The following is a 27,813-nucleotide window of genomic DNA, read 5'->3' as shown; positions in this document are numbered from 1 at the left end:
TGCACAGATTTTAAGGGTCGCTTATAGAAAGAGGTATCCTTGTCTTTATTTTTAAAAACACAGAACCAGAGAACAGAGAACCTTGTGCGGCATATCCGCATAAAGGGTTAAAATGTACATTTTAGCGCTATTTAAAAACTAGGACGGTATAATGTAAATGTCTCAAGTGAAGATGATGGTTTAAAACATAATTTTATCAAATCAAGCCAATTCATGTGAATACTGTCGTATATGAACAAAGAGAAGACCTAGAGTTCACTAACATTACAGCTAACTGCAGGAAACGGATATCCGGGGAGAGTGTAAAGAAAACGCCATACAAAACATTACAATCACACCCGGGAATACGATAAGTGTTGCGCTAGTGATGTTAAAAATTGTTGTTTCAGAAGAAATGCAAAGATGTGCTTTTTACGAGCGCCCGCTCGACACATGACGTCACATCTCCGCGCTGCTGTTTTGGTGCGCTTTATGGAAGTTTGAATCGTTCGAGTCATACACACAAGTGCAGCGATGGAACGCGTGAACACGAGCAGTGTGAGAGGATTCCTGAGATCTTGCGACGATCTGACTGAGAAGATTCGCTGTTTAATACAGAAGAAACTCATCAAGAAGTACTTGAGCAGGTATAAAAACCTATTTTATTTGTGGATTAAAGAATAGAATAAAAAATAGCCATTTCTATAATAAAAGTATTTCTCTCTCACTATGGACAACCAATCCCATGCATGCCAAACTATCATTTGGCATAACTAATCATTATCAACATATATTTTTTTGATAAAAGAGTTCCAAATGGCACTTATTTTTGACCCCGTAAGCACTCCAAAGTTCACTTTGTCCACAAAAAGGAACTTAGCCTTAATTTACTTTATGGGTGTTAGGTAAATACGTTTATTAAATTGTACACATTCATTCATGCACACATGTTATGTGTTTCTTCTCCTCTCACATTAAATCACAATTTAGAAAAAAAAAGAAATTAGAAACAAGTTGATTATTTTTGTAGTTGTTTAACATTTCTCAAAACATTTGTCAAATATGAAATGTTTAGTTTAGCTACTTGCACCTTATCTAGCACTTTATGACCGTTATCAGCTATTATCAGATACTTTTGTCCTAACATAGACTATTGTTTTAGCTCTGGTTTAACCTGCTGTGCGTCTGTTCACCGTCCATCATGTGCTCTAACACTGCAGCATCAGCTTGTTCATTGACTTTGAACTTGTGTATGAATGTGTTTATTTTATGTTAACTTTATTTTTGCTATTGTACATACATTTTATTCTTCTAACTGTTTGTCTTTGGTTAACACAGCTGGAGAGGAACAACAGGGAGGTTGGAAGACACAGTAGAGGAACTACAGAATAAATATGGAGAGAAAACAGCATTAAAAAGGATCAAGTCCATAGTGAAAAAAATCAGAAAAAAGAATATCAAATGTAGGAAAAGTTGTATAATTTACTTTGTTAGTAATCAATATGTTTCTCAATCTTCAATAAGCTTTACTATAATGTTTACATGGTTTTGGTTGTGTATTTAATTGTTAAAAATTTTTTAACAGATGGTGACGTTCAGACGCTGAGCATTCAAACACATTCTGGAAACATGACAAACCAACAGCCTAACAACCATCTACAACGACAGCATAATAATACTAATAATAATAATAATTCTACATCATTCGGACGGCTATTAATTCAGATCCCTAATCAGCTTACCTTCACAATTGACCAAAAGAATGGTGGGACAATAGTTGCTCCAATCATGGTAGAAAAGACAATTTATGGTGATGTTAACATCAGTGTGGTGAGTGTCTGATAAGTTAGTCCATAGAGTGTAGAACTTTGCATCACTACGGTGTGACAAAATACACCCCAAAGATACTAAGTAGGAGAATATCTAACTGTAGATTGTGATCTGAGATCTCTTTAATTTTGTGCCGGATGTTAAAAGGTATTTGTTAATAACAAAAACTTTAAATTAACATAATATTAATAAAATATGGTTAAATTACATTTTGAAAATGTTTATTTACAACGTTGTGTGTCGTGATACCTCGCAATGTTAGAGAAATCTGGTTGCACTACGCCTAAAACTTAATCATCCACATCTAAACATTATCATGGTTTTGTTGTATTTTAAAACACTGTTTTTCTTATTTCCTGATTTTCATTTTTCAGGCCGATATTTGTAGAAATAAGCAAAATACATTTATAAAAACAAGTTAATGGCCTTGTGTCAGAACACAACAGGTCTTTTTATTGTAACTTTGAAAAGTGTAATACAGTATTTGATTTTTACAAATACCTAAACCAACGGGCCTAAGCTGTTGACCCCTGGAGTTATGACTTCTGAAGGCCTCTCATGTGTAGATTCGCTCGTTGAAAAAAATGGTATTTTATTAGCTAAAATCATTGTCTGTATTCATAAAATATGTCCTCATGGGTGTAAAATGACCTCTGCCAATGATCTGACTTATCCTCGTAAGCGAAACATTACTTATCTTTATTTACATGGGGCGGGTAAGTCCAAGGAGGCTTCCGTGTCGTTCCGCCATCTTGAAACACTATAATAACAGAGAGGGACAAAAAGCGCTAGCCTAACTCAACACGTTTCATCATCAACACTACTATAGTCAACAGCACATTCAAAAGGACCATCAAAATAGTGTTACGTTAAAAAGGCGTAATTGACAAAAATTGTAATTCTGAATTAAGTAATAATTATGACAAAAAGTTTAAATTAAAATTATGACTATGCGTCATAATTATGAGATGAAAAGTTTAAATGATGATGTACTAAATGATAAAGTAAATATTCCATAGTGAAATTTTCTGAATTCTATATAATTGTATTTGTGAAAATGATTCAGTACTGAAACAGCATTTATGAGTTTTTACATATCTTGTGCTTGTTTCTGCAGTTCGTGTAGGCCTCTAAGACTATGAATTACTAAAAATGATTATTGAATAACTTGAATTTTGTTGACAATGTAAAAAAAAAAAAAAAAAAAAAAAAAAATTTGTCTTCCCATACCGGGAGTCGAAACCCGGGCCACCTGGATGAAAACCAGGAATCCTAACCGCTAGACCATATGAGAGACGTTGATACTGCCCCAGACAAATTTGAAAAGGCTGCACAGTACATTATAATGCTGGATCATAGTTATGCAGGAGAAGGAATCCTCATCGCCTAAAAGCTAAATCTTAATTTATCGGTATGTAAATAAATATCGGGATAGCTTTTCCCCATGTGGAAAGAGCTAATGAAGGAGAAAGACTTTGAAAGGGAAGTTGCCTGATTTCTTCTCGACAGGTAAGTCAAAGGTATGGTCTAAATTACAAGCTTTTTTCATTGCTTGGTTGTGTAAATCATTATATAGCTGCCATAACAGTAGAACATGTATCGTTAAACTCAATGATGTGCTATTGGAAGCCATGTTGTCATAGCTTCTTGACACATTACGGCTACCGCAGTTGCAACACGCATTTGAAAAAGCGAGTAGATGGGAGAACCACTAGATGGAAGAAATTCTTTTGGGAGAACTAACTTGTAGTTGGGTCTTTAACAAAAAACAAACAAACAAACAAAAAAGCCTCCACAATCGAGGAGGTCAAAGGGCATGCTTCGTATATTTTGAGTAGATAACCGATATTCTCAGAAAAGGGTTTCACCCTGTGTGATTCCACACTGATTAAGGATAGTTCGGGAGATGCAAGTAAAAATGATATGATCTTATACTTTGAATTAAGACGAGTAAAATTAAACATTCGCTCAAGACCAACTTTACTTATGCCGTGTCAGTGATTTTGCAAATGATACAACTTAGTCTAAATAAGAGCAATGTGGAGTCCTCGGATTTCTTAAAAACAACACAACAACAAAACTTTGACAACATGTTGTATGGACAAAAGATCTAAGATGCCCAAGCACAGTTTTTCAACAATCTAATGTTTTTGAACAGACGTTGTTTATTAAAAATAATACATAAGTCTTCTTAGAAGATAAATATAAGATATGATTTTAATAAAACTTTAAAGATTTGATTTAAACTTTTAAGGTTATGCTTTTAAATGAATTTAGTATAAACTCTGGATGTACTCTGGAAAGGCGTTAGCAGACTAGATTTACTGTGACATTGTCCCCCGAGACTCATCTGCTCTGATACCCTGTTTCTTGAAGCTTCAGTTCACACTGTGGTTTATCTCTGAAGGATCTGGGGCTGTAAGGTGTTTTTGTTTATATATTTATTTAGCTAAAACTTTGTTTACATTTTAGTAACATATGTTATTAATAATAATTTAATTTAAAATAGAGATTAGTTCATTTTTTAGAACCGTGTGTGTGCACAAAATTATATTAAATGATTTGTTTATTTATTTCATTTTGAAAATGTACAAATGTAGTTTTCTGTGTTTAGGTGTACGGTACAAAATTCATTATAGCTATGGAAAGCCCCCACCATAAAAATTGAAACCCCGCATGGACAAAAAAATGCTGATTGAATCTTTTCATATAAATGAGATTTAAGACGACTAAAAAGTACAGTTTTTCTACAATCTAAAGTTTTTGAACAGACAGACATTGTTTAATAACAATTATACTTTAGGTCACCGTTAAACAAAATCATTACAGTAATCTTCTAAAAGATAAATAGAAGATATGAATGTATTCAAACTTCAAAGATTTTATTTAAACAGTCTTTTAATTTTAAAAGATCATATTTAAACTTTTACGATTATGTTTTGAAATAAATTCAGAAAGATGACGGCACGCTAATTTACCGGAACCTGTCACAGACACACGTACACACACACACACACACACACACACACACACACATACCATTTGTCTGGTGCTTCATGAAATCTTCAGTCAGCAGACTTAGATGAATTTTATTTTTTATCTAAAACTGAAATTTCAGTAGATTTTTTTTTTTTTTTTTTTTTTTATATACTTTTAAAGAACAGAATGTTTTTCAACTTTAGTTAAATTAGCAAGATAACCATTTTAATGTATATAAAGAACGGAATGTTTTATGTAATATGATTTTTATTCTTTTGTTTATCAAAAACAATTGGATCAATAAGATATTTATTTTATAAGCATTTCATTATATACTTTTATAAAGAACTGAATGGTTTTCAACTTTAGTTAAATTAACAAGATAGCTATTTTATTTTATACACTTATAGGCCTAAAGAACGGAATGTTTATGTAATATGATTTTTTATTCTTTTTGTTTATCTAAAACTGAATTAAATGGTTTCAGTAGATTTTTGCTAAGATATTATTGTATATCATTTGTGTGAAATATAAAACATGATTAGGGACAACTCTCTTTTTTCTCACTTTTGCTGTTACCTCAGGAATGTGAGGGTGGACGTCTGTGTAGCAGAGATATCAGTGTTTATGTCCGATTCAGCGAATACAGATCGTAAAGTCAAACGGACTGCTAAAATGACCAGTACACAAACACAGAAAATACACCCAACTCGTGTGCACAAGAGATAATGCTTGTGTGACACAGTCTTCAAACTTTCTGTCAAAACCACATGATCTACGACTAACTAGGACAATAGGGCAAACCATAACAACAACATATGCCGGAAAGACACCGGTAGATAAAAACTGTCAAAACACATGATCGAACGGTCAATACGACAATCCATTTCCATATCTATACACGCCAGAAAGGGCGGGACAGCTCAACGGTCAACCGGAAGGGCGGTGACCAGATGTCATATCTAGGGGGCGGGACCGGAAGTCATCAATCATTTTGACAGGTGCCGTAGGGTTATAACTACTCATTTATGTCCACCTTCATGGCTCTAAAGCCGCCAGGACAGTATAACCTGGCCAGAGATATCACCATCTCCGCCTTGATTTACTGTGTAATGTGGGTGATGTTCATCCCCATCTACACAAGTCTAAATGATAAAGAGAAGTCTATTGCTCAAGTAGGAGTAAGTTTACTTAGTAACATTGGGCTGGTAGCGGCCTATTTCTTCCCTAAATGCCACCTGTTGGTCAAACACCCAGAACTCAACACAGATGATCACTTTCGTACATTTTTAGAAGGGGTCCCACCAACACCACCTGAAGAAAGCTAAAAACAATTGCTAAATTATTAATATTATTATTATTGGGCTCTATGGTATACCTGATTACGATTGGTCATTCGCTGTAGTTTGTGGTCAAATATTTTTGTATAATGATCCTTTCTTAGTTCTCACTTAAAAAATGTCAGCGTCATATATATATATATATATATAATATTGGACATTCAATTTTGCAATACAATGACTTTTAATAAAATAAATGGAAAATAATTATAGTCAAACAGTTCAGATTATTTGTTATTTCTTGTATGACTATTGATCCTTCCAAATGCTTCTTTTGAATTAAAAACAAAAAATAAATAAATCCGAAACAAAAGTCTCTTCCTTTCATTGGTCTCCTGTTTGTGAGAAACAGCGCCCCCTGTAGATCGTTTTTCCTTAGAGACAGTTGCTAACAACTTTGTCCAAAAAGGAGGAAGACGTGTCAAATAAATCCACCTGAAGAGTGATAACAGCACAAGGTAAAATAAGCCTTTATTTGCCTCAACATATTTTACTGTTTTCAGAGGCAGTGATCACTAATAAAATAAAGCTGTATGTCAAACCTATATATACATTATATGCAAAACATTGAGAATGTTTAAATGTTTAAACAAGTGAATGGAATGTTTTAAGAACGTTTTTCAAAATCTTAGAAAAACATTAAGAGAACGTTTATATAACGGGAGAATCGAACGTTCTAATAACGTTCTTATAACCAAGTAAGAACGTTAATACAATGTTTGTATAAAGGGAGAATTGAACGTTCTAATAACGTTCTTATAACCAAGTAAGAACGTTAATACAATGTTTGTATAAAGGGAGAATTGACCGTTCTAATAACGTTTTTAATAACAACGTTAATACAACGTCTAAAAAAATGGACGTTTTGAACGTTCCTAGAACATTCAGAAATAATGTTTTTATAACTTAATGGGAACGTTATGGAAACGTTCTTATAACCTAAAATTGTAAGTAGCATTATTTAAATGTATAATATATTTCTGATCAAAGCTTGACTAGTCGTTGGCTACGTTCTCTTCTTGATTAACGTTACATAGCATCATCATTGTGTCAGATTAATATAATTTTAATGAATACATAAATATAAATGTTATAACGGTGTTAAGGGGGGCAGTTTATGGTTGTCTGTGTAGGAACATTTATAGGTAACAAATACTGCGGTAAGTTACTAGTATGGAACGTAAATTATTGAGATAACATGGAACATGAATACGTTATACATTCTGGAACTGAATGATTATTCTATTCATATATGATATGGTATTTAAGGTACTTCAAGGTCCTCCAAAAAGTATAGGTATTACCAAAGTACAAGCCCAAAAGCATAATGATACTGGTAATTTCAGTTAGTGAACAACACAGCAGTATAAATAGTGTATACTTTTTATGCACTATTTATACTGTGTTGTGTTAGAAACGATGCATATCACTCACATAAGTATTGAGGGAAAATCAGACGTTCACCGTTGAATAGTCGTCTTTTTCGTTGTCCTCTTCTTCATCTTAGTTCAGGTATTCATCCATCCACTCTTCATTCGTTGTTAAAAAATATATATTTCCATATTTCATTTCTTGAAAGGCCTCTGGATTTGACGAATTGATTGCTACTACTCGCGCCAAAGAGGCTGTGCGCATGTCCGGATTATGACCCGTTGCTATCACGTTTTTGGGGCAAATTAAATAATTTTACAATTTATGTCAATGAATCAAATCTTTAATGTTCCAAACATGATGATAAATGTTTTACATGTACTTTTAACGTAATATATGCACCATATCCTCTGTATAATAAATAATTATACACATCATGTAATTTTCATGTAAATATTATACACCCAGTATTTTAAAGGGTTTTGGAGAGTTTAGTTGCTGGCAAAAATAAATAAATAATTTTTTTACAAATCATATAAGGAATTGGTGACCTTGGGGTTTTTCTGTTACTTAAGTTTTGTCTTTATTATTTATAATTCAAAGCTTTGTTTTGTTATGCTCTGTTAGCCCAGTGTTTTGTGACTATAGTCATCATCATCGTCATCATCATGCCTCGTGGAAGATCAGCAACCAGTGTCCTCTCTGACAGCAGTGACTTGGAATTTGATGGAATTGGTATGCAAATGAAACATTGTTATTGATAATTAAGATAATTATTAAGATAATTATGCAACCGGCTGTTTGTGTCCAGCTGAGACAGAGATTGAAAAACTGCAGAGACAGTTTCGTATAACGGAGGGGGATCGGCAGGCCTACAGCATCCAGTCACAGGAAAAAATTCGCAAACAGCGGTCAGTGCCATAAAACACCTTCAGGTTTTGGTTTATTAAGTCTATTGGGTTAACTGACAATGACAAAACTCATCATACATGAAGTAAATATTATATTTATTAAAAAAATTGTGAAAAAAAAAAAACCCTGCATTGTTTTTCTTTTAGGAGTAGGGTTAGGATTTGTCATTAGAAGCCTATCTAATGTGCTCATGATGTTTTACCCAGCAATGTTGCATTATGTGCATGTATTGCATTGTGTCTTGTATGGAATGTGTGTGTTTGAGCATATTTAGTTTGTTGTGTGTGCGTGTTTGTCCGCAGCCAGGAGATTTCTAAGCTGCGTGAGGAACAGGAGGAGTTGCTTCGTGTGCTCGAGTGCCAATCGCATAGAAAGAACGACAATCAGGACACTGAGAGTATCCAAACTCTGCTGGAGCAACGAAACACGCTGGACGATCAACTAGAGAATGAGAGACAGACCCAAACACAGATGGAACAGGAGGTGCATATGTGCCAAGTTATTAAACTTAGTCACATAAAACACACTGTTGGTGCTACGGATGTTTATTTGCATGCATTCTGTTTACAGATCATGAATATGGAGAAAAGGCTGGTGGAAGTGAGAAGAGGGGAGGTCACGGCTTCCCAGAGTCACACGTCTCAGGCCCGCCAGACTCAGAAGGCCACACGCACACTGGAGAACAAACTGGACCGGGTAAACAGAGACATTTCACAGCATGCAGTTTCACTGACCACACAGTTGTGGGCACTTAATCAGTGTAGATTTAAGTGGCTGTTTTTTTGGCCAAAATAAAGTGCAGATTGGACTGTGGCAAAACATTTGGCCTTACAAAACTGTTCATTTGTTCCTAGATAATGCTGAACTGGTGTGAGTAGCTACGTTTATATGAAACCAAGTAATGCCTCTGTAACAGGATTGATGACTCGATCGGACTGAAAAGCCTTAATTTAATCACATCAATCGATCCATTTAAAATTTGGATTGGATTGGAAGGGGTGGTAAAGACCTGAAATAATCCGATCAAATTTTTGGGGTGCTGAAGATGCTGAGATCATGTTGATAACATGAATATAATGCAGAATATTGATGGTCAAAAACATTGAAATGAAGAAATTTTAGGGAAAAAATCCTTAGTAATACAGTACAGGTCAAAAGTTTGGAAACATTACGATTTTTTTTTATATTTTTGAAAGAAGTCTCTAATGCTTATCAAGGCTGTGTTTATTTGATCATAAAAACAGAAAAAATGTGTGAAATATTATTACAACTTAAAATAATAGTTTTCTATTTGAATATACTTTAAAAAATAATTTATTCCTGTGATGCAAAGGTTAGCCTAGATGAATAAAAGGTTAAAAAGAACTGCATTTATTCAAAATAAAAAAATATTTTCTAATAATATAAATCTTCTTTACTATCACTTTTTATCAATTTAACACATCCTTGCTGAATAAAAGTATTGATTTATTTCAAAAAAAGAAAGCAAAAAAATTACTGACCCCAAATTACTGACCAGTAGTGTATATTGTTGTTACAAAAGATTTCTATTTTTAAAACATTTGCTTCCTTTTTTATTTTTTATTCATCAAAGTATCCTAAAAAAGTATCACAGGTTATGAAAAAATATTAAGCAGCAGAACTGTTTCCAACTTTGATAATGAATCATCATATTAGAATGATTTCTATAGGATCATGTGATAGACTGGAGTAATGATCCTGAAAATTCAGCTTTGCATCACAGAAATAAATGATCATTTTAAAGTATAATAAATTGAAAACCAAATATTTTAAATTGTAATAATATATCACAATATTACATTTTTTTTCTGTATTTTTGATCAAATAAAGGCAGGCTTGATGAGCAGAAGAAACTTCTTTCAAAAACATTAAAAATAGTAATGTTTCCAAACTTTTGACCTGTACTGTACGTCCATAGTAATATGTTTTGCATTTGACGTAAGTAGATTGAAACAGTGGCCAGAAATACACCTACTATATGCGAGTTCATCATTTTGGTGTATGTGAATAATGGCGGTAAAAATAACCACAATTCTTAGCAAATAATCAGAATAATGAAAATTGCAAATGAAAAGGGAAGAGGTTTGCTTGTGTCATGTAAAAATCTTACTGCGATTAAGTCCTTGCTCTAATGATTGGAAATAATCACATTATTGGTACATATATAAACATACAGTAGTCATAGACCTTAGTCAGGTGGACACCATATTGAATTTAACACAGATGAAAATGAGGCAGCGCAAATTACTGTCTGGTTCAAGACATACTTTTTTTGGGTGGTAAATAATGGCTCAAATATCAGTAAATATACGCGCAAACCTTATTAAATCACCTTGCATGATTCATTTAAATACTGTCCTCCCATAAATACTGCGTCTGAAAGGGAAACTCCTACAAATGCATATGCAAATATAACCCTGTCCACGCCTTTTCAGCGATCATTTTTCACTGCGTGTCTTTAGTATATCCTGACAGTAGTTTTTTAACGCCAAAAGAGGGTTTGCGCTGGCGAAAGCTGTTAGTAAATCTGGCCCCTAGTGTGTGCATGAACTTCTCCTTAAAAATGTTTCCCTTGTTGTCCCCGCAGGCTCTTATTCGCTTTAATGAACAGCTGAAGAAGAACAGCCAGCTCAGAGAAGAGCTCGAGACACTCCGCATGGAACGCGTCCGATTCCAGCAGCTGCATCGCAGACTGGAGAAGGTGAGGCATTCTGGGTGTTTAATGAGTGTGAGGGATGCAGTGATTGAGCACAGTTCAAACAAGTGCTGTTGTCTTTCTTTCAGGTATTGCAAGATGTTCGTAAGGATATTGGTGAAGTTATCGACATGTCAACCACAGCTTATGATGTGAGGTAAGAGAGATACTTTGAGATTTTAAGTTGCTTCGCTTATATACAAAGTTCCTAGCCTGGAAATCCAGACCTAAATCTGAAAGATTAATGGTCTGGCGTCGACTAATGAAAATCGGCCAGCTCGAGGGGCGGCACCAAGCATGCATTTGAAAATCTCACTGCACGCAATTGGATAACACTACGACCAATCACAACAATAAACCCCATACGCTTAGCTACCAGTGGAGCTAACTGGTAGATTATACTCTTGCCGTATCCGGTCGGAAAAACAACAAAAACGTCCTTCTTGCAAAGGAACGATTCGAGCGCCGTCTTCTGTTCCTCTTTTAGATAAAAAGCCAAGTCTAACTCGTTCATTGTAGCGGCCAAAGCCTGGTATTCATCTGGTATTCATCCATAGCCATGCAATGTTTACTAATGACTTCGACATCACAGCGCTGTCCTCATCTGTTTAGCTCGCCTCTGGCCCGCCTATATCAGATAACCCGATGTGATTGGTGCAGCTCAGATCGAGGGGCATATATAATGAGCATCATTACTCGACACCAGAGTAACTCGCTGAGCAAATTTAACTTGTGCTCTCGCGAGAACTCTGGATTACCAGGGTACAAAGTTCACAAAATCATGAAAAACTTGAAAAAATTATATTTTAGTTTTTTATTTATATCCAGTAATTGTTGTGCTTCTATTTAAATTTATAATGCAACATTTCTAATTATTTCAGCTTTTAAAAATTGTTTTAATAATTTTTGTTTAAGAATTGAACCAGCGATAATAACCCTGCCTCCAATATAATCATAAGTCATAAATTAAATATTACTGGTTAATATTATTCTTACCCTCTCTTAAATTATGCAAAAAGGTTTCCCAACCACTTTTAACACTGAAAAATTGCACACCTCAATTGTAATAGAGTTATTATTTTGTATGGGATTACACATTGCTCCACCCTCAATACGTGTTTTGAACATTTGTAGCCGGTTCTATTTATATGTGTGTATTTAAGAGAGGAGGCACAGACCAAAATTACCATGATGAAGGAGAAGGCGATAAAGGATTTTGCGCAGTACTCAGCTGAGATGAAGGAGCTGGAGAGAGTCATCGCTCATGAACGCCGACTCAAAGAGTTCATGACCACCAAGAGTAACGAGAGAACCGCCATGGATGACGGACAGGAAATGAGACGCAGACAAGGTCAGAGAGCAATATTTGTAACCCAAGAATTGTTGTTGGTTAAATTGTGTGCAGAAGTCTGGGATCAGTAAGATCAAAAATAAATATAAAGTTCTGTCATGAAACTCTAGATGGCGCCGGCTGATAGGTCCTTAACTTTTCGCAATCACATCATTATCTATTGGGCACAGCTGATTGGTTCCTGCTGTATCAGTAGCCAATGAGCTCGCTGCTCAGCCTTCAAATACTTGGTCAGCATTTGCTGTAGCAGTTGCAGTGCGCTTTCAGAAACCCCCCACCTTCCCCAGCTCCACCTGAACACATCAGCTACGGCTAATTAATGTATACTGTGTTGTACAGCAGCAGCAGCAGTATATCTGTCTTGCTCACAGTAGTGTGTTGTGTATGGATTGGCAGTAGCAAGTCCTGTACTTGCTCTGCAGCAGCAGCAGTGTAGCAGATCTATTCTGCCAAGACCAAACATATCAACATTGTCGTATCCATATCCATTTCCATGCCAAACACTCTGATATTTGTTATGAGATATTTTAATTTAATGCATCTTTGCTGATTAAAAATATAATTTACTTTTTAAAAAATCTTGCCGATCCCAAACTTTTGTATACTCTATAACAGACTGATTGATTAAAGGGGTCATATAGTGCCATTTTTGTACAAGCTAATATGATTCTTTAGGGTCTAAATGAAAAGTTTGTAATATACTTTAATAAAAAATTCTCATTAGTATTGTAAGAAAACACTCATTTGACCTGGTCAAAAACAGCTCTTGTTTTCAGCACGACGTTTAAGTGCATGTGTCTTTAAATGATAATGAGCTTTGCTCACCCCGCCCCTCTGTTCTGTGTGTACACCGTTTGTAATAATAACACAATAGCCATAACGCGTTGTTCATTATAAACGTGGGATTATGAATTATATTGAGAACGTCGTACATAGAAAACATGCCGTAATGTACAGTGAGTGTAAACCTTAGCCGCGTGGATTCATCGTGAAGCGTGCTAGCGATTTGCAAAGATTAATATAAAGATTAATATAAAGGTTAATAAAACGTTACACTCACTTCTTCTTCTGGAGGTGCAGCAGGAACACGAATAGTTGGTACCGATCCTTTTTTTCAGGAGCAGCTTCTTAGCAAAACCAGCTTTATACTGACCCTCGTTTGTAAAGCAGTCTGGTGTGTGAAATGATTCTCGCAAACATGAAAGCATTGACGTTGATCGTGGGGAATATTCCCTTCGAAAACAAAACTCAGCCACTGCGTCTTCAGCGGTTCGGATTTAGGAACATCAAAATGATGCTGTGTTCCTTATTACACCCAAGAACAGAACACCACAATCGCTTAGACGCCATTCTGCTCATAGACAGTGCTCCAGCGTATCAACAATGACCGCGCGGACTATGATGACAGCTCGCTCACGAGCGAGGGCGGGTCTGTGTTGAAACGCTGCTGTCAATCAACAATCGTGTGAGGGGCGTCCGACCGTGTGACGTCACGGCTTGATTTGAGACAGGGGAAAACATATAAGGAGATTAAAAAAAAAACACTGGATGGATTTTTATCATTATATGATGGTTGTGTACAGGCACTGCCAACACACATTTCAGTACGATCAACTTGTAAAAGTGCATGTACCTTTATATGGCCCCTTTAACTGATTATAAATCTAGCAATTGTATTGGCTGAAAAGTAACCAATGTGTGCTGATGGCAGAGATGAAGGAGCAGAGGAGGGCAGACGCCGGAGAGGAGACATTTGACAATCTGGAGGAGGTTTTCCAGCGGATCAAGAGATTGACTGGGGAAGATAATTTGAAGATGTTGGTTACAAATTTCATTCAGGGTGAGCTTTATGTTTTCTGTTTTGTGTCAACAAATGATTGCAATGTGTTATGCTACAACTCTTTATGTTTTTTTAACAGTTGAGGACAAGAACTTTGCTCTTTTCAACTTTGTGAATGAACAGAACATAGAAGCTGAGAGACTGAGAGAGCAAATCCATCAGGTCAGTGTGTGAATCACAGAACTAGTCAGATTAAGACCCAAAACATACATATTGTTCGCAAGTTGAACTGATCATTTCATATAAATACATGATTGAGGAAGGACAGTTTAGTCCCCTCCACTTTTTGTGAGATTATGATTTAAGTTTCATTAGGTTTATTTCGCTAAGCAGCTGTGCAAAGGCAAAAAAAAGTAGTTTTGTAAAATTACTTTTGTCATTTTAGTAGGGGTGAAACAATATATCGTGTCACAATATATCGCAATACAAAAATTTTATAGTGACAATATGTATCGTGGATAGTGACAATATGTATCGTGGATAGTGACAATATGTATCGTGTATAGTGACAATATGTATCGTTTATAGTGACAATATGTATCGTGGATAGTGACAATATGTATCGTTTATAGTGACAATATGTATCGTTTATAGTGACAATATGTATCGTTTATAGTGACAATATGTATCGTGGATAGTGACAATATGTATCGTTTATAGTGACAATATGTATCGTTTATAGTGACAATATGTATCGTTTATAGTGACAATATGTATCGTGGATAGTGACAATATGTATCGTTTATAGTGACAATATGTATCGTTTATAGTGACAATATGTATCGTTTATAGTGACAATATGTATCGTGTATAGTGACAATATGTATCGTTTATAGTGACAATATGTATCGTTTATAGTGACAATATGTATCGTGGATAGTGACAATATGTATCGTTTATAGTGACAATATGTATCGTTTATAGTGACAATATGTATCGTTTATAGTGACAATATGTATCGTGGATAGTTCACCCAAAACAAAAATTACCCTGAGATAAAATTAAAGTTTTCAGAGTCAGTACTACATTAAACTACAATATATTATGTTGAATATAATGTATAATAATGGGGGAATATTAGTGGGTCCTGATAATGCTTATGTTATAAGTCTTATGTTACCAGTAAAAAGTGGCCTACATTATTTTAAATATATCTAGCCAGTGAAAGAGTGCAAGCGTTTTCGTCTAAAATAATTCTGTATTTTCAGGTTCAGAATCATGAATATATTTATTCTGGTGTCACCATTGTCCAAGCCTATTCATTTACACCCACGATGTTATATCAAATTTAGCATTTAATCAACAGTACATTTTTTTCTTAACCTTTTATTATATGTCTTGGAGTATCGCAATAATATCGTATCGTGAGTTCAGTATCGTGATATGTATCGAATCGTGAAATTAAGGTATCGTTACACCCCTACATTTTAGTATTATTTATGTACTATTATAGTATTTATATTATGTAGTATAGTATTTATACTATAATATTCTATGGTTTAGTGACGTTTCTTATGTGATTTTGTCATTTTTATTATATTTAGTTTTTCTTCTGTTTAGCTTTATTTTCATTTTATAATTTTAGCAACTTCATTGTTCATTTAGCACAATTGTTAAAGCAACATTTAAGTTTTTTAAGGTTTAGTTTTTCGTCTAATATTTATTTTAACTAATTAACTTTAAGCTTTATTTTACTTAATGAAAACAATTTGAATATTTTTAGTTTTAGTAAATAAGAACAACACTAAAAACACTTAAAGACCAAACAAAAGCCTGTGCCAACCTGGGCTAAATGAACATGCAAAATGTTATTCATATTCATATTTTAATACAGACACAACAGTAGGAATCCATTTTTTGTGTTGATTCTGTTCCAGATTGGAGAAGAGATGAAGCAGTTGCACATGAAAGGTGTCCAAAAGGAACAGGAAAATCAGGTGGCGTTAAAAGAGTTGATGGATCTAAAGCAAGAGTGTGAGACACAAGCTCAACAGTATGAAGCCCAGGCCGATGACATCAGCAAGATCCTTCATCAGATCAAAACAGGTACTGGTAAAATCACCCAAACATGCGTTAACATAACCACGTGGATAAACCCTAGAAGAATCAAAAATGATAACATTGTCTTAGAAGAAGAATGATACTTACATTTTTATACACAAAAGCTTACGTTGATGTCATTCTAGGGACAGACAGTGTGTTCAATAAGATCGACTGCGACCGAACACTGGTGGCTGACATGCTGGGCTCTTCCTCTGGGATCAGAGACAGTAACATCATGACGTACCTCAGCCTGGTGGAGCAGAGGACCAGTGAACTGCTCACCATTCAAGCCTTCATTAATTCTAAGGTACAGAAAAGACCAGAATGTACCAACAGGTTATTTCATAGTGTCCGAAATCACCCCCTATAGCCTTAAATAGGGCACTATTTGAGTGGACATTTGGAGTGCACTCATTCAATCCCACAATGCACCGTGATAACGAGTGTACAACAGATGTGTGCTCATGGCTAGAGAATAGAATACCCATGATGCACTGTGAATTCCCGTGTCTGACCAGAAGATGGCGCAGCAACTAAATCATCCATCTCTCTATTTTCCAAACTGCTGGTCCAATGTGGATACAGAGTAATATCATACAGGTTTAAATTCCTTTTTAAATTATTATTAAATTAAAGGTTTATACATGACAGAGTTCTAGATAAATCTTTTCATCTTATTACTACAGCTGCCAGTTTGCTAAGTTTCAAATGACTATTAAACATTAAGCATAATTTCAACTTGTACCTCACTTTGTAAAAACAGTGTAGAATACTCTTAAAATTGTCTAAAGGGCATCCATTGTACTCTTAACTTGTATTTACGTCAGAGTATTATTATCAGGTATGATTGGTGCTTAATTATTAATACTGGTTCTTATTATTAATATCAATAATTGTTTTTCATGATTAATATTTTTGTAGAAACCACGATACATTGTTTTCAGGATTCTTTGATGAATAGAAGGATCAATGAAATGTAATGCATCATTGATCAATAAAAGTATTAATTTCTTCTTTATTTAATCTTACTTTTGACGGTTTCTACACAAATAGTATTATTTTCAACACTGAGAACAATCAGAAATGTTTCTTGAGCATCAAATCATCATATTAGAATGATTTCTGAAGGATCATGTGACACTGAAGACTGGAGTAATGATGCTGAAAATTCAGCTTTGATCACAGGAATAAATTACGTTTTAAAAATGTATTAAAATAGAAAACAGTGCTTTTAAATTGTAATCATATTTCACTGTTTTTACTGTATTTTTGATCAAATAAATGCATCGTTGATAAGTATAACAGACTTATTCGTACTTATTCTGAACTGCTGACCAGAAGTGTAACTGTAATGTAAATAAATAGGACCTGGAGAAGAGTTACGACCTGAGAGAGGTCGCTCAGTTCCTGCTGGGTCAGAAACCAGACGTGCTGAGACACGCAGAGATCGTTCAGCCGCCCATTACCAGGTGAGAGAAGCTTCTCATACGGTATGCTGAGCTATAGACACAGTCTATGGAGATCAAACAAAAGTACACAAAATATGTGGAAATAATGACTTTATTTTGTTAATATATGCGTCTTATTGTGCACGATTCAGGCATGATTATGAGGCCGAGGACTCTTCTCTCACAGATGAGGAGGATCGACCTTTGACCCACAAAGAACTCCATCAGCATGTTATGATGAGCAGTGTAAGGCACACAGAATAGCTCTTTCCCATTCTGATGTATTCATTAACTACGGTTTGCATTACAGTTACATGGTGTTTGTGGGTTTTCTGTCGCAGGTCGTGCGTAAAGACGAGTCTCTGCGTGCAGGAGGAGGCAAAGATGTGAAAACCCCTAAGAGCAGCACCATGTCTGGCAGCAGACAGCGTTCGCTGGAGCCTTAAAGCTACACTGTGTAATTTTTTAAGTTGATTCTTAGCAAAAATTATATGTGCTTATTAATGTGTAATTACTTCTACCAACTAATCAAGTATTCTCGTAGGCGTAGAATCTGCCATTTAGAATACATACGAGCGAGTCGCTCGAATGGCGGCAGCCATGTTGCGCCTCCATCTTGAAAATACATTAGCCAAAGATAGGGTGACCATATTTTAGTTTTCAGAAAAGAGGATGGGGGCATGGTTGATGGGCGGGGGCGTGGTTTGGGGAGGCGTGGTTGGGGGTGAATGCATCAAAAAATACTTGACAAATGCATTCACAACCTTGCAACTATGTTATTGTACTTTAATACATAAAGTAATACATCCTTTCCATTCAATGTTTGGCCCGCAACAATAGAATACAAAAAAAAAAAAAAGTTTCGCTTTTAACACCTTTTACATTACACTACTTCTTTTCATGGCCATAGGTTAAAAATCTACTACTAAAATAAAAAATCTACTACACTATTTCAGTGAATTTTTTTATTTTTATTAAATCCTCCTGATGTTCTCTTGTAGCCTATACTTTCTTTATGTGGGCTTCTAGGTCGCTAGCACCTTTATCTGACACTGACACGTACAGCTTTGTACGTGTTTGCAGTTCATGCATTCTGCTTCACGCGGATCCCGACCGAAACGAAAACACAGGAATTTTCTCTGTAAATCATCTGTGAATTTACATATGGGCTTTCTTTTTTTTTTTTTATGCTGTTAGCTACTTACATCTTATCTCGCACTTGACCGTAAACTGAAGCGTCGAGTCACGCTGCTAAAATTATGTGAACGTAAAGTCCGCCTACTACTTTGATTTGATTGGTCATTTCAAATATTCTGACATTGACGAGCAGTGACAGACCAATGAGGCTGAGATGAACACACACACACACACACACACAGGCCTCTGAATTCTGACGTGCTCTCTGCTTGCCGCTGCGGATTGAGGAACGCACTGATTATAACAAGACGGGGCGAAGCCGAAGCCAGTTTCATATGTTTTGTGTGCAAAGGCAAGCATGTATTTAAAGTACACGCTTAATGGCCCAATGAAAAATAATGAAAACCAGGACATTTTCATCACTTTATAAAATACAGCCAGGACGACCAGGACAGGACATGAAAACAGGACATGTCCTGGGAAAACAGGACGTTTGGTCACCCTAGCCAAAGAGGGACATACCTGGAAATTCAAGCTTCGCCTTTCGCGTTTTTAAACTCAGTGGCACCGTGACGAATGAGAGGCGGAGATTACTCGCGACTGCCGGTGTGGTGAACAATCGAGTCCGGTTGAAGAGATGAGTCCGAGCTTAGGACCCGAGCAATCCGATTGGTTCAAAGCACGTTTTATGGGTAATCGCTTTAGTGCCTGGTTACAAATAATACAAAATCACTTTATTATAGAAGTTTGTACCACGTTATAACGAGTCATTAATGTATTTTAACTTATATGTTTAATATACTAGTATTTAACCGAAGCTATAGATTGTGAAATTAAACATTTCTCGTTGTTTTTGTGTTTTTCATAATAAATAAACAACATATTTGAGCTTCAAACAACTACATTCTCGACTGAGGAACTCTTAAAACTACATTTCGTGACACAATAACAGTCGTATTTTTAAATTTCGCGGTCTTTCTCCTCTGCTATTGACGCAGCTCGGACTCATCTCTTCAACCGGACTGGATTGTTCACCACACCTGCAGATTTGAAATAATTAAGTTAAAACGAAAGTAATATTCAGTTGGTAGTCATAAACAATTTCACCGCTAGATGGAAGATAATCCTACACAGTGTAGCTTTAAGACACACTCTGGTCTTCTAATAAAAAAAGTTGAAAATGATATATAGGCTGTAATTCTTTTTCAGCTCCATTCAAACATGCTTATCTATCTAGCTAGATTATACCTAGATCATTTATTCTGTCATTATTTACTCATTAACCCGTATGCTGTTCTATGGAATAAATTTGGGTAACATGAGGGTGAGTAAATAATGACAGAATTGTCATTTGATGAACAGTTCCTAACAACAAACAGAAGAGGGCAGAGTTTAGCCAAGGTTAGTGAGTCAGTTAGATCATAGAACTCACACAATGCCCTCATGTCTGTCGTGTTTATGGTATATTTGAATAAATATAAATAATTTTTTTTCCCCTGTACTCAATTCTTTGTTTTGTTAAATAATGCATCAAGTGGTCACATGTTTTGGTGTTTCCCATGTGTCTATTTAAGAGTGACGGCAATAAAAGTTTGGCAAAACAACAATTTCCAGGTATTGTGTTTTAAACTTTTATCAGACATCAGATCATTTTAGCAAATCTATTTTGGAGACTTTTTATCTCAATTACTATATGATGACAGATTGGGCATTATTTCAGCAACAAGGAACTTGAGGTCATGTTATATTATGAATATAGTCAAAGGGTGCTTTTGGACACAACAACCAGGAGTTTTTAACCCTTTAAACCATAAAAGTACTTTGAAAGGAATGCTATTGACCAATCAGCATCAAAGACTGAAAATATGTGATTTGTAGTCTTTAACATTATAAATATTATAATTCTTTAATTCTTACTTCACATTTTAATCGTTAATTTTAGAAGCAGGGGATACTGCTGAATACTGGTATACATACACATACTATTTTATTATACATATTGTTGTGCTTATTCTCTACTAAATATTATGTTTTTAGTATTAATTCGATGGGGGATAAAAAGAAACCTTAACCCTTTAAGTATGTGTCTCTTTTGATGCCAGTGTGGCTTTAAATACGCTCTCTTCTTCATTCTGTGAAAACAAACTCACGCAGATAATGCATCAGACGCAACTCAAGATGGAAGTTTAGATGCTTTGAAATTCGACCCCTTTTTAACCCCCTCCATTTGCTGCAAAATGTTTTGTGCACACGGCCCACCGTGTAACCATGACAACCATGTAACCCCCCCCCATCACTTCCTCATACTAGCAACCATCTATGCTAGCAACGGCTCTCTCGCCCACACTGCAAAACAAGCAGCCAATCAGAGCGTGTACGCTGACACAAAGAGAAACACTGACTACTACCCGGGTTGCCAAGTCCTTTGTTTTCCCGCGAAAGTGAGCCACTTCTCAGAGTCTAAACTGTTGTCCCCCGGGGTTAATTTTAACATATTGCATACAGTATATTTGACTAAAATGCTTGTATTGAAATATGTCATATTTAACCAATGATAAAACTGTAAGATATTAAGTTTTGTGAAGTTTGGCCACTGGTAGATAGCCTTTGAGCTGTGTCTATGATGACCACTACTATAGTGGTTTTCATTTTGTATAACATTGACTGTAAAACAAGTATTTTATTTATGGGAATGGCATAATTAGAATTTATTTTTATTTTTTGGGAAATTTGGTAATTGGGATATTTTTGTAACGCAGACCTGGCAACCATGACTACTACAACTTAGCAATTTACTATCACTTCTTATCTCATCCTTCCTCTGCTCTTTTTTCTTCCCAGGATGTATTTATGTTCCTTCCTGTCTATCTTACGTATTAATGCATTTGTAGTGTTTGCAAATGCAAGTAAACTTTGCTACATAACTGGTCCTGCACTGCTTGTTTTACAGACATAAATTCTCAAATTGTGAAGCTTTTTGAGGAAATATTTTCCAAGTAATCAGACTAGAAGTGGGCAGCATAGTCTAAACCATGTTGTTTGTTTGTTTGTTTGTTTTTAATGTTTATATGTGATTTCTTGCTGACAGTGAATTTATTAATTGTCTTATTGGCTTGCTTTCAAACTATGTGCACTTTTATGGCCATACAAAAAGGTGTACTCAAACACACCAGACGCGTTCATTCACCGTTATCTTCACCACCCAAACTGGCCCATATCCTGTTCATTTTTCTCTGTCTATCTTGACTCTCCAGCCCTCGTAAACACATCCTGTTAGTCATTCAAACACTCCTTTTTATCAAAAGGTTTTTCATTCTTGTCTGGCTACATCTAGTTTTTGATATATCACGTGTTATTTTAAAGTGACATTCAAATGGTGGTCACTAATCTGCTTTGCATTGCTGTGCCGTTGCTAGGGTGTTGCTATGCAGATGCCAAGCTCTTCTAAATGGTTTTTAGTGTGTTGCTATTCCGTTGCTAGTGGGTTCTAAGTGGTTTCTAGAGTGTTGCTATGCAGATGCTAATCTCTTCTGAGTGGCTTTTCATGCGTTGCTACGTCGTTACTATATGTTGCTATACAGATGCCAGGCTCTTCTGAGTGTTTTTTAGTGTGGTGCTAGTCTGTTACTAGTGGGTTCTAAGTGTTGCTATGCAGATGTTAAGCTCTTCTGGGTGGTTTTTAGTCGTTGCTATATCATTGGTTTCTAAGTGGTTACTAGTGTATTGCTAAGCAGAATCTATGTTCTTCTGAGTTTTTTTTTCAGTTCTAAGCCATTGCTAGGGGGTTCTGGGTTGTTACTAGGCCGATGCTATGCATATGTTAAGCTATTCTGAGTGTTTTTATTGGATTGCTATGCCGTTGCTTGGAGTTTCCCCAGACAGCAACATAGTGTCGGCCCAGATCCGGCCCACATCTGGTACACATGGATCCCACGCATACCAGATGTGGGCCTGATCTGGGCCGACACTATGTTGCTGTCTGGGTCCAATCTAGGCGTTTGCTAGGATTTTGCTATATGCAAATGCTAAGCTCTTCTAAGTGGTTTTTAGTGCATTGCTATACTGTTGCTAGGGGTTTTTTGAGTGGTTGCTAAGGCGTTGTTTTGCAGAGGCAAAGTGACTTACTAGCCCAAGAGGGGAAAAAAATCAATCTGCAAGTTTCCAAAACTATGTTCACTTTTATGGACATACAAAAAGATGGATAAACAAAGTTTAACATTTTAAAAGATTTGAACCAACTAGAGAGACTCCAGGTTTTTGATTGAGTTCTAAACCTAAACCCATATTCACTGAATACACTAACGTTATAAACTTTATGAGGGTGCAATTATAGGTTACTTCCTTGTGGTATGTTCCTGAAGGCTGCCTTCTTTGCCGCCAGATCTTATGACTGATATTGTACTGTACTCTCTTTACACCTTTATAATGCCCCCCCCCCCCCCCCCCCCCCCTCTCTCTCTCTCTCTCTCTGTTTATTTTTCTTGGCAGAATTCCAAGTATTTTCTTCCTTCTCTCAATCCACAAATTGCATTCCCAGAGGCCCTCCCCCGATTCTGATTGTGTTGTTAGGCAACCTGAGATCTTGCGCTGACCTGACCAATCAGGAGCTTTGTTTGTTTTTAAATGTGAGTTTTTTCAATTTTTTTCATTCTAGTTCTAAAAAACGTTTGCTTTGCACCTATTTTTAGAACCTTTAGAACTGTGATGAAACATTAAATGCTCTCTTACAACGTGATTAAGGCAGAACTACTGTGATTATGTTAATGTGGTTATGCTCATAATTAGAGTAAACATAATCACAGTGGAGTGCGCATTTTACACACAAAGATACGGAGTAATCAGATTTTTCCCACTCTGACCAAAGTACACATGCGCTAATGATGGATGACGTGTTACATTCATGCGCAGGTTTGAAAACATGAAGATTTGAACAAAGCCTAATTTTAATAGGTTCCAGCTGTCACCATACATGAAAGCTCTGTTGCTAGCATGATCTAGCATGATCCCATATCATGTGAGATATCATGTTGGTTTCAAGGTCCTATGAGGAGAAAAAAGCATTGAATGCCGGTTTAATAAGTTCTCAACGAACAGGTTACATTTGTTTAATTTTGAATATGCCATCAGTTTCCTATCAATCACATGCCACTAGATGGTGATAATAACAGTCATGGGCAAAGAGTGTGGCGAGAACGAAAGCTGCTGTTGCTAGGTGATCCATCTGCATCTGCTCGTCATGTTACATGGCTGTTCATCACTAATGCTTGTGTGCGTTAATCTAGTAAATGACCACTTTTATTCTACAGTAATATTTGTACTGAAAGAGCTTGTTTGCTAGTTTATACCATTGAATATAGAGGTAGTACAGCGGTATATTTTTTAAAAGATTATCTATGATTTGTCTTGTATGCTACATGTTTGGAAAATATATCAGGAATAAGGAGTACAAGGAGTACAAACAACCCGAGTGCAAGGACGTGTGAATCATAACTGCAAAAGCACTCTAAAAAAAATGCTTGTTTCAACCCATGTTTGGGTCAAATATGAACAAACCCAATTGTTGGTTTAAAAATGTAATTAAAAAATTTAAACCAATGGTTGGGTTAGTCCGTATTTGGCCCAACAACCCAAATATGGGTTGAAACAACCCAGCATTTTTTAGAGTGAATATTTTTTTTTTTTTTTTTTTTGAATAATGAAGTTAATGATTAAAAATGAAGGTTATTTTATGATCTTTTTTCATTTTTAGGATTTTTAGCATTGTGGTATTTTACTCTCATTATATTCTACTAATTATATAGCCTACCTTTTAAACTGTACAGCATTTACTTAGTATTCTTTTATCCAGATTTAAAATAAATGTGTTAGAGAAATGGTAAGAATCACCATTGAAAATAATGGGAATGCATACAGTAATGAAAATGATTTAGCATGCAAAGGTCCTAAAAATCGGCTTCATTTGCTTTATAAAGCTTGAGTTGAGATTCTCATCAGCCTCAAGTTCTGACCTCTTTATGTTCTCAAAACAGCATCAATTCAAACTTCTTGTTGATTAGACCTTTAAAACAGCAAACCGTGCCATGCATCTCTCGACTTCTCGATCTTCACTTCTGCTTCTGCAGCTGTTAAATGTTTTATAGGTACAGTAACAAGCTTCTCAGATGTGGAGGATCCCATGTTAAAACTGCCCATGAAATGGTTAACCAGAACCCAGCCCCCGAGAGCTCTAATTACTCTCATCCAGTCCTGTAAGGAAGTGTGTTTGCGAAAGATTACAGGAGCCCTTCTTGACCGTGCATGTGAAGGGTTTCGTTCTGCGCCCTCATCTGAGAAACCATGGTCGGTTTATCAATCACCATGAAACACCTCAGTGCATGTTTAGATCCTGTTCCTTCTCGTCTGTCTTTGTTCTCTCCTCAGTCCCTGTTTCTACATCTCTGTCGATCTGCTGTCCCTCCCCCAGTCAGTCCGCCATGTTTCTGTCTCTTGTCTCATGCAGATGGTTCTTTGTTGAAGCCTCACAAAGGGGCTGAGGTCAGTGTGGCCTAAAACACACGCATAAACCCCATCACATCAACTTTAGCTGCTCCATGGCTCTCTGCTTGCACTGCCATTGATACTTTTGATGTTTGCTAAAGCTAGCGTCACTCAAGGTTTAAGCAAACTCTTGACCCTAACTAAACTTCGACGTGTAACTCGTTCTGCAGCGCTTGTGCTCAAAACATGTGTCTTGTTAAGGAGAGATGCGCTATTACTTTTCAAAATGCCCGGACTGACAATGAAGGCTTGTCGAATAATCAGTCTTTAAGCCTCTAAAAGGATCAACATGATAAAAACTTTGCTGAATCAGAACTGTTGAACACAATCTACTGTCGTCTGATTGATAGTTTATAGTAAGTAAAAGGCCTTTTGGTATAATTGTAAAAACGTCCACCTTCAGTTTGTGGTTCACATGCCTTTTTGCTGTGGAATCTTCATTGATATTTAGTAAACGTAAGAATAGCTTTAATATTATTAGTAATATTTCAAGATGAACACTTCCCGGACTGAAGCTACTTTGAAAAATCATGTAATAAAGCAATTTTTCTACTTAAAAAAAAAAACAAAAAAAAACTGTTAATGTATTAAAATATCATCAGGCATTGTATTCACTGCATGATATGTTTTGCCTCCCACAATAAAAAGCTTTGATTATAAAACCAAGCATTTAAATATTAATATATAATCATATTTATATGAATTTTATGTGAAAATCTAGCCTGTTGTTACATTACAAGCTTTCAATTTCATCTTACTTTTGGCATATTTTTGCTCAGTTTGAGTGTTTTCCTCCTCGAGTAAGAGCTCCACATTCTCATATATCATAGTATATGAGCAATAAAGCCTGATTCATAAAATATGATTAGCAAAAAAACACATAGGCAAGCTAAAAAAAATAAAAAAAAAATCTTTTATTTTATATGTCAGGTTAAAAGACCTGTTTCATAAATAGTTTCATGTTCATCTGACCCCAATCAGACACATTTAGACACTATAATATATAAGACATTGAAACTGATATTTTAAAGATTATAAGAGACTTTTCTTGCGGTCAAACTTGCCATGGATTCTCGATTGCCATGCAACAGACTATAGTTTTTGTTTTGTTTTTTAAAGATGGGCTATTTATATCTTGATATGCTTTCTTAAAAACACAGATGGAAGCTAAAAAAAAAACCAGTGACGTCTGGATGAATAAGAGGATTTTCTGTGAACATGTTACCATGCAAAAATAGGGACAACTGACTAGTGAGGTTAGGCAAACAAACACCATTTACATATTTCTTCAGAAAATGTAAACATCTAGTTTATCCGTTGTAGCAAAGGGTGATGTAGTATGGATTGATGAAATGATTTGATATTGTATGTACAGTATAGTGATGTTTGCACACGAGGCAATAACTTCTGAGCGGCTCTGACTGTGTATAAAGACTTCTTTGTCCTCAAAAAACGAATGTGTATATGGCAGCTCTTTAGGATTAGCTCAACACTGCGTCTGCCAGTGTTTCTCTGGAAAACTACATGTTTCAGTGAGCAAATCCTGCAGTTTGCAGATAATTTAATTGGTAAAGTACGGTTGTCTCTTTGTGTGTTTGAACTTGCATCCGTCCCAAATCAAATCCAATGGGGAAAATGTCAGCTGCAGCTTGAAGAAGGAAATGCTAATTTGCCATCTGGATTATTGGCCATTTGTTTAATTCCCTTGTGCAAGATCATCTGCTGCAAAAGAAACAGATCTGCAAGGATGAAACCTCACTGGTTACTTCTCGAATAATGACACTGAAGGATGCAGAAATTGGACTAATAAGCGTTTAACATACATTAGGCATCCACATCATGTAGGAACATGACGACTTGGTTCCAGACCGCCTTCATTTTGACTACGACCTGCTGAGACCTGCCGACCGCTGGAAACATGTCTAGCGAGGAGTGGCTTCGCTGATGAGATCATCCTCCTGAAGCTGGGTGAAGCTCAGCCTCATCTAAGTGATCATCACAGGTAAGGAGGAATTAGATGGGAGGGATTTGCTTGGAAGACCCTCCCTGTGCCGAAAGAACGGAAATTTCCACTATAGAGCAAGTAATCAAGTCTTGACCGTAGGTTATTATGCAGCAGAACTGGTAAAACTGCATCTTTCATTCAGATTGAAATCAATTACTTAAACGCTATTGGTCAAAAGTTTTTGAAAAAAGTATCTTCTCCTCACCAAGTCTGAATTTATTGAATTGAAAATACAGTAAAAGTAGTAATATTGTGAAATATATATATATAAATCTGTCTGAATATATTTTAAAATGTAATTTATCAGCATCATTACTCCAGTCTT

General features: G+C 35.8%; 1 protein-coding gene and 1 long non-coding RNA gene across 3 annotated transcripts; both read left to right on the top strand.

Annotated features, from left to right (window-relative positions):
- Nucleotides 1-427: 427 nt before the first annotated feature.
- LOC311281445 lies at nucleotides 428-3,956 on the top strand. Its single transcript, XR_014625798.1, has 3 exons — nucleotides 428-626; nucleotides 1,318-1,442; nucleotides 1,565-3,956. It is a non-coding gene; the product is annotated as an uncharacterized lncRNA (long non-coding RNA).
- A 2,567-nt stretch (nucleotides 3,957-6,523) lies between these two features.
- odad1 (outer dynein arm docking complex subunit 1) lies at nucleotides 6,524-20,525 on the top strand. Of its 2 annotated transcripts, XM_084396059.1 has the most exons (15): nucleotides 6,524-6,586; nucleotides 8,148-8,234; nucleotides 8,311-8,410; nucleotides 8,714-8,894; nucleotides 8,982-9,107; nucleotides 11,020-11,133; nucleotides 11,217-11,284; nucleotides 12,291-12,478; nucleotides 14,190-14,318; nucleotides 14,398-14,480; nucleotides 16,196-16,364; nucleotides 16,505-16,668; nucleotides 17,727-17,830; nucleotides 17,962-18,055; nucleotides 18,151-20,525. In XM_084396059.1, the coding sequence occupies exons 2-15, from the start codon at nucleotides 8,168-8,170 to the stop codon at nucleotides 18,253-18,255; spliced, it is 1,692 nt and encodes a 563-aa protein (XP_084252185.1). In that variant the 5' UTR covers nucleotides 6,524-6,586; nucleotides 8,148-8,167; the 3' UTR covers nucleotides 18,256-20,525. The 2 variants fall into 2 exon arrangements, with proteins under 2 accessions (XP_084252185.1, XP_084252186.1); XM_084396060.1 differs by lacking the exon at nucleotides 6,524-6,586 and having other exon boundaries at nucleotides 8,131-8,234.
- The last annotated feature ends 7,288 nt before the right edge of the window (nucleotides 20,526-27,813 follow it).

This window comes from Rutilus rutilus, assembly GCF_951802725.1.
Source record: "Rutilus rutilus genome assembly, chromosome: 22".
Classification (NCBI taxonomy): Eukaryota; Metazoa; Chordata; class Actinopteri; order Cypriniformes; family Leuciscidae; genus Rutilus; species Rutilus rutilus.
This window is presented reverse-complemented; position numbering and strand designations above follow the sequence as displayed.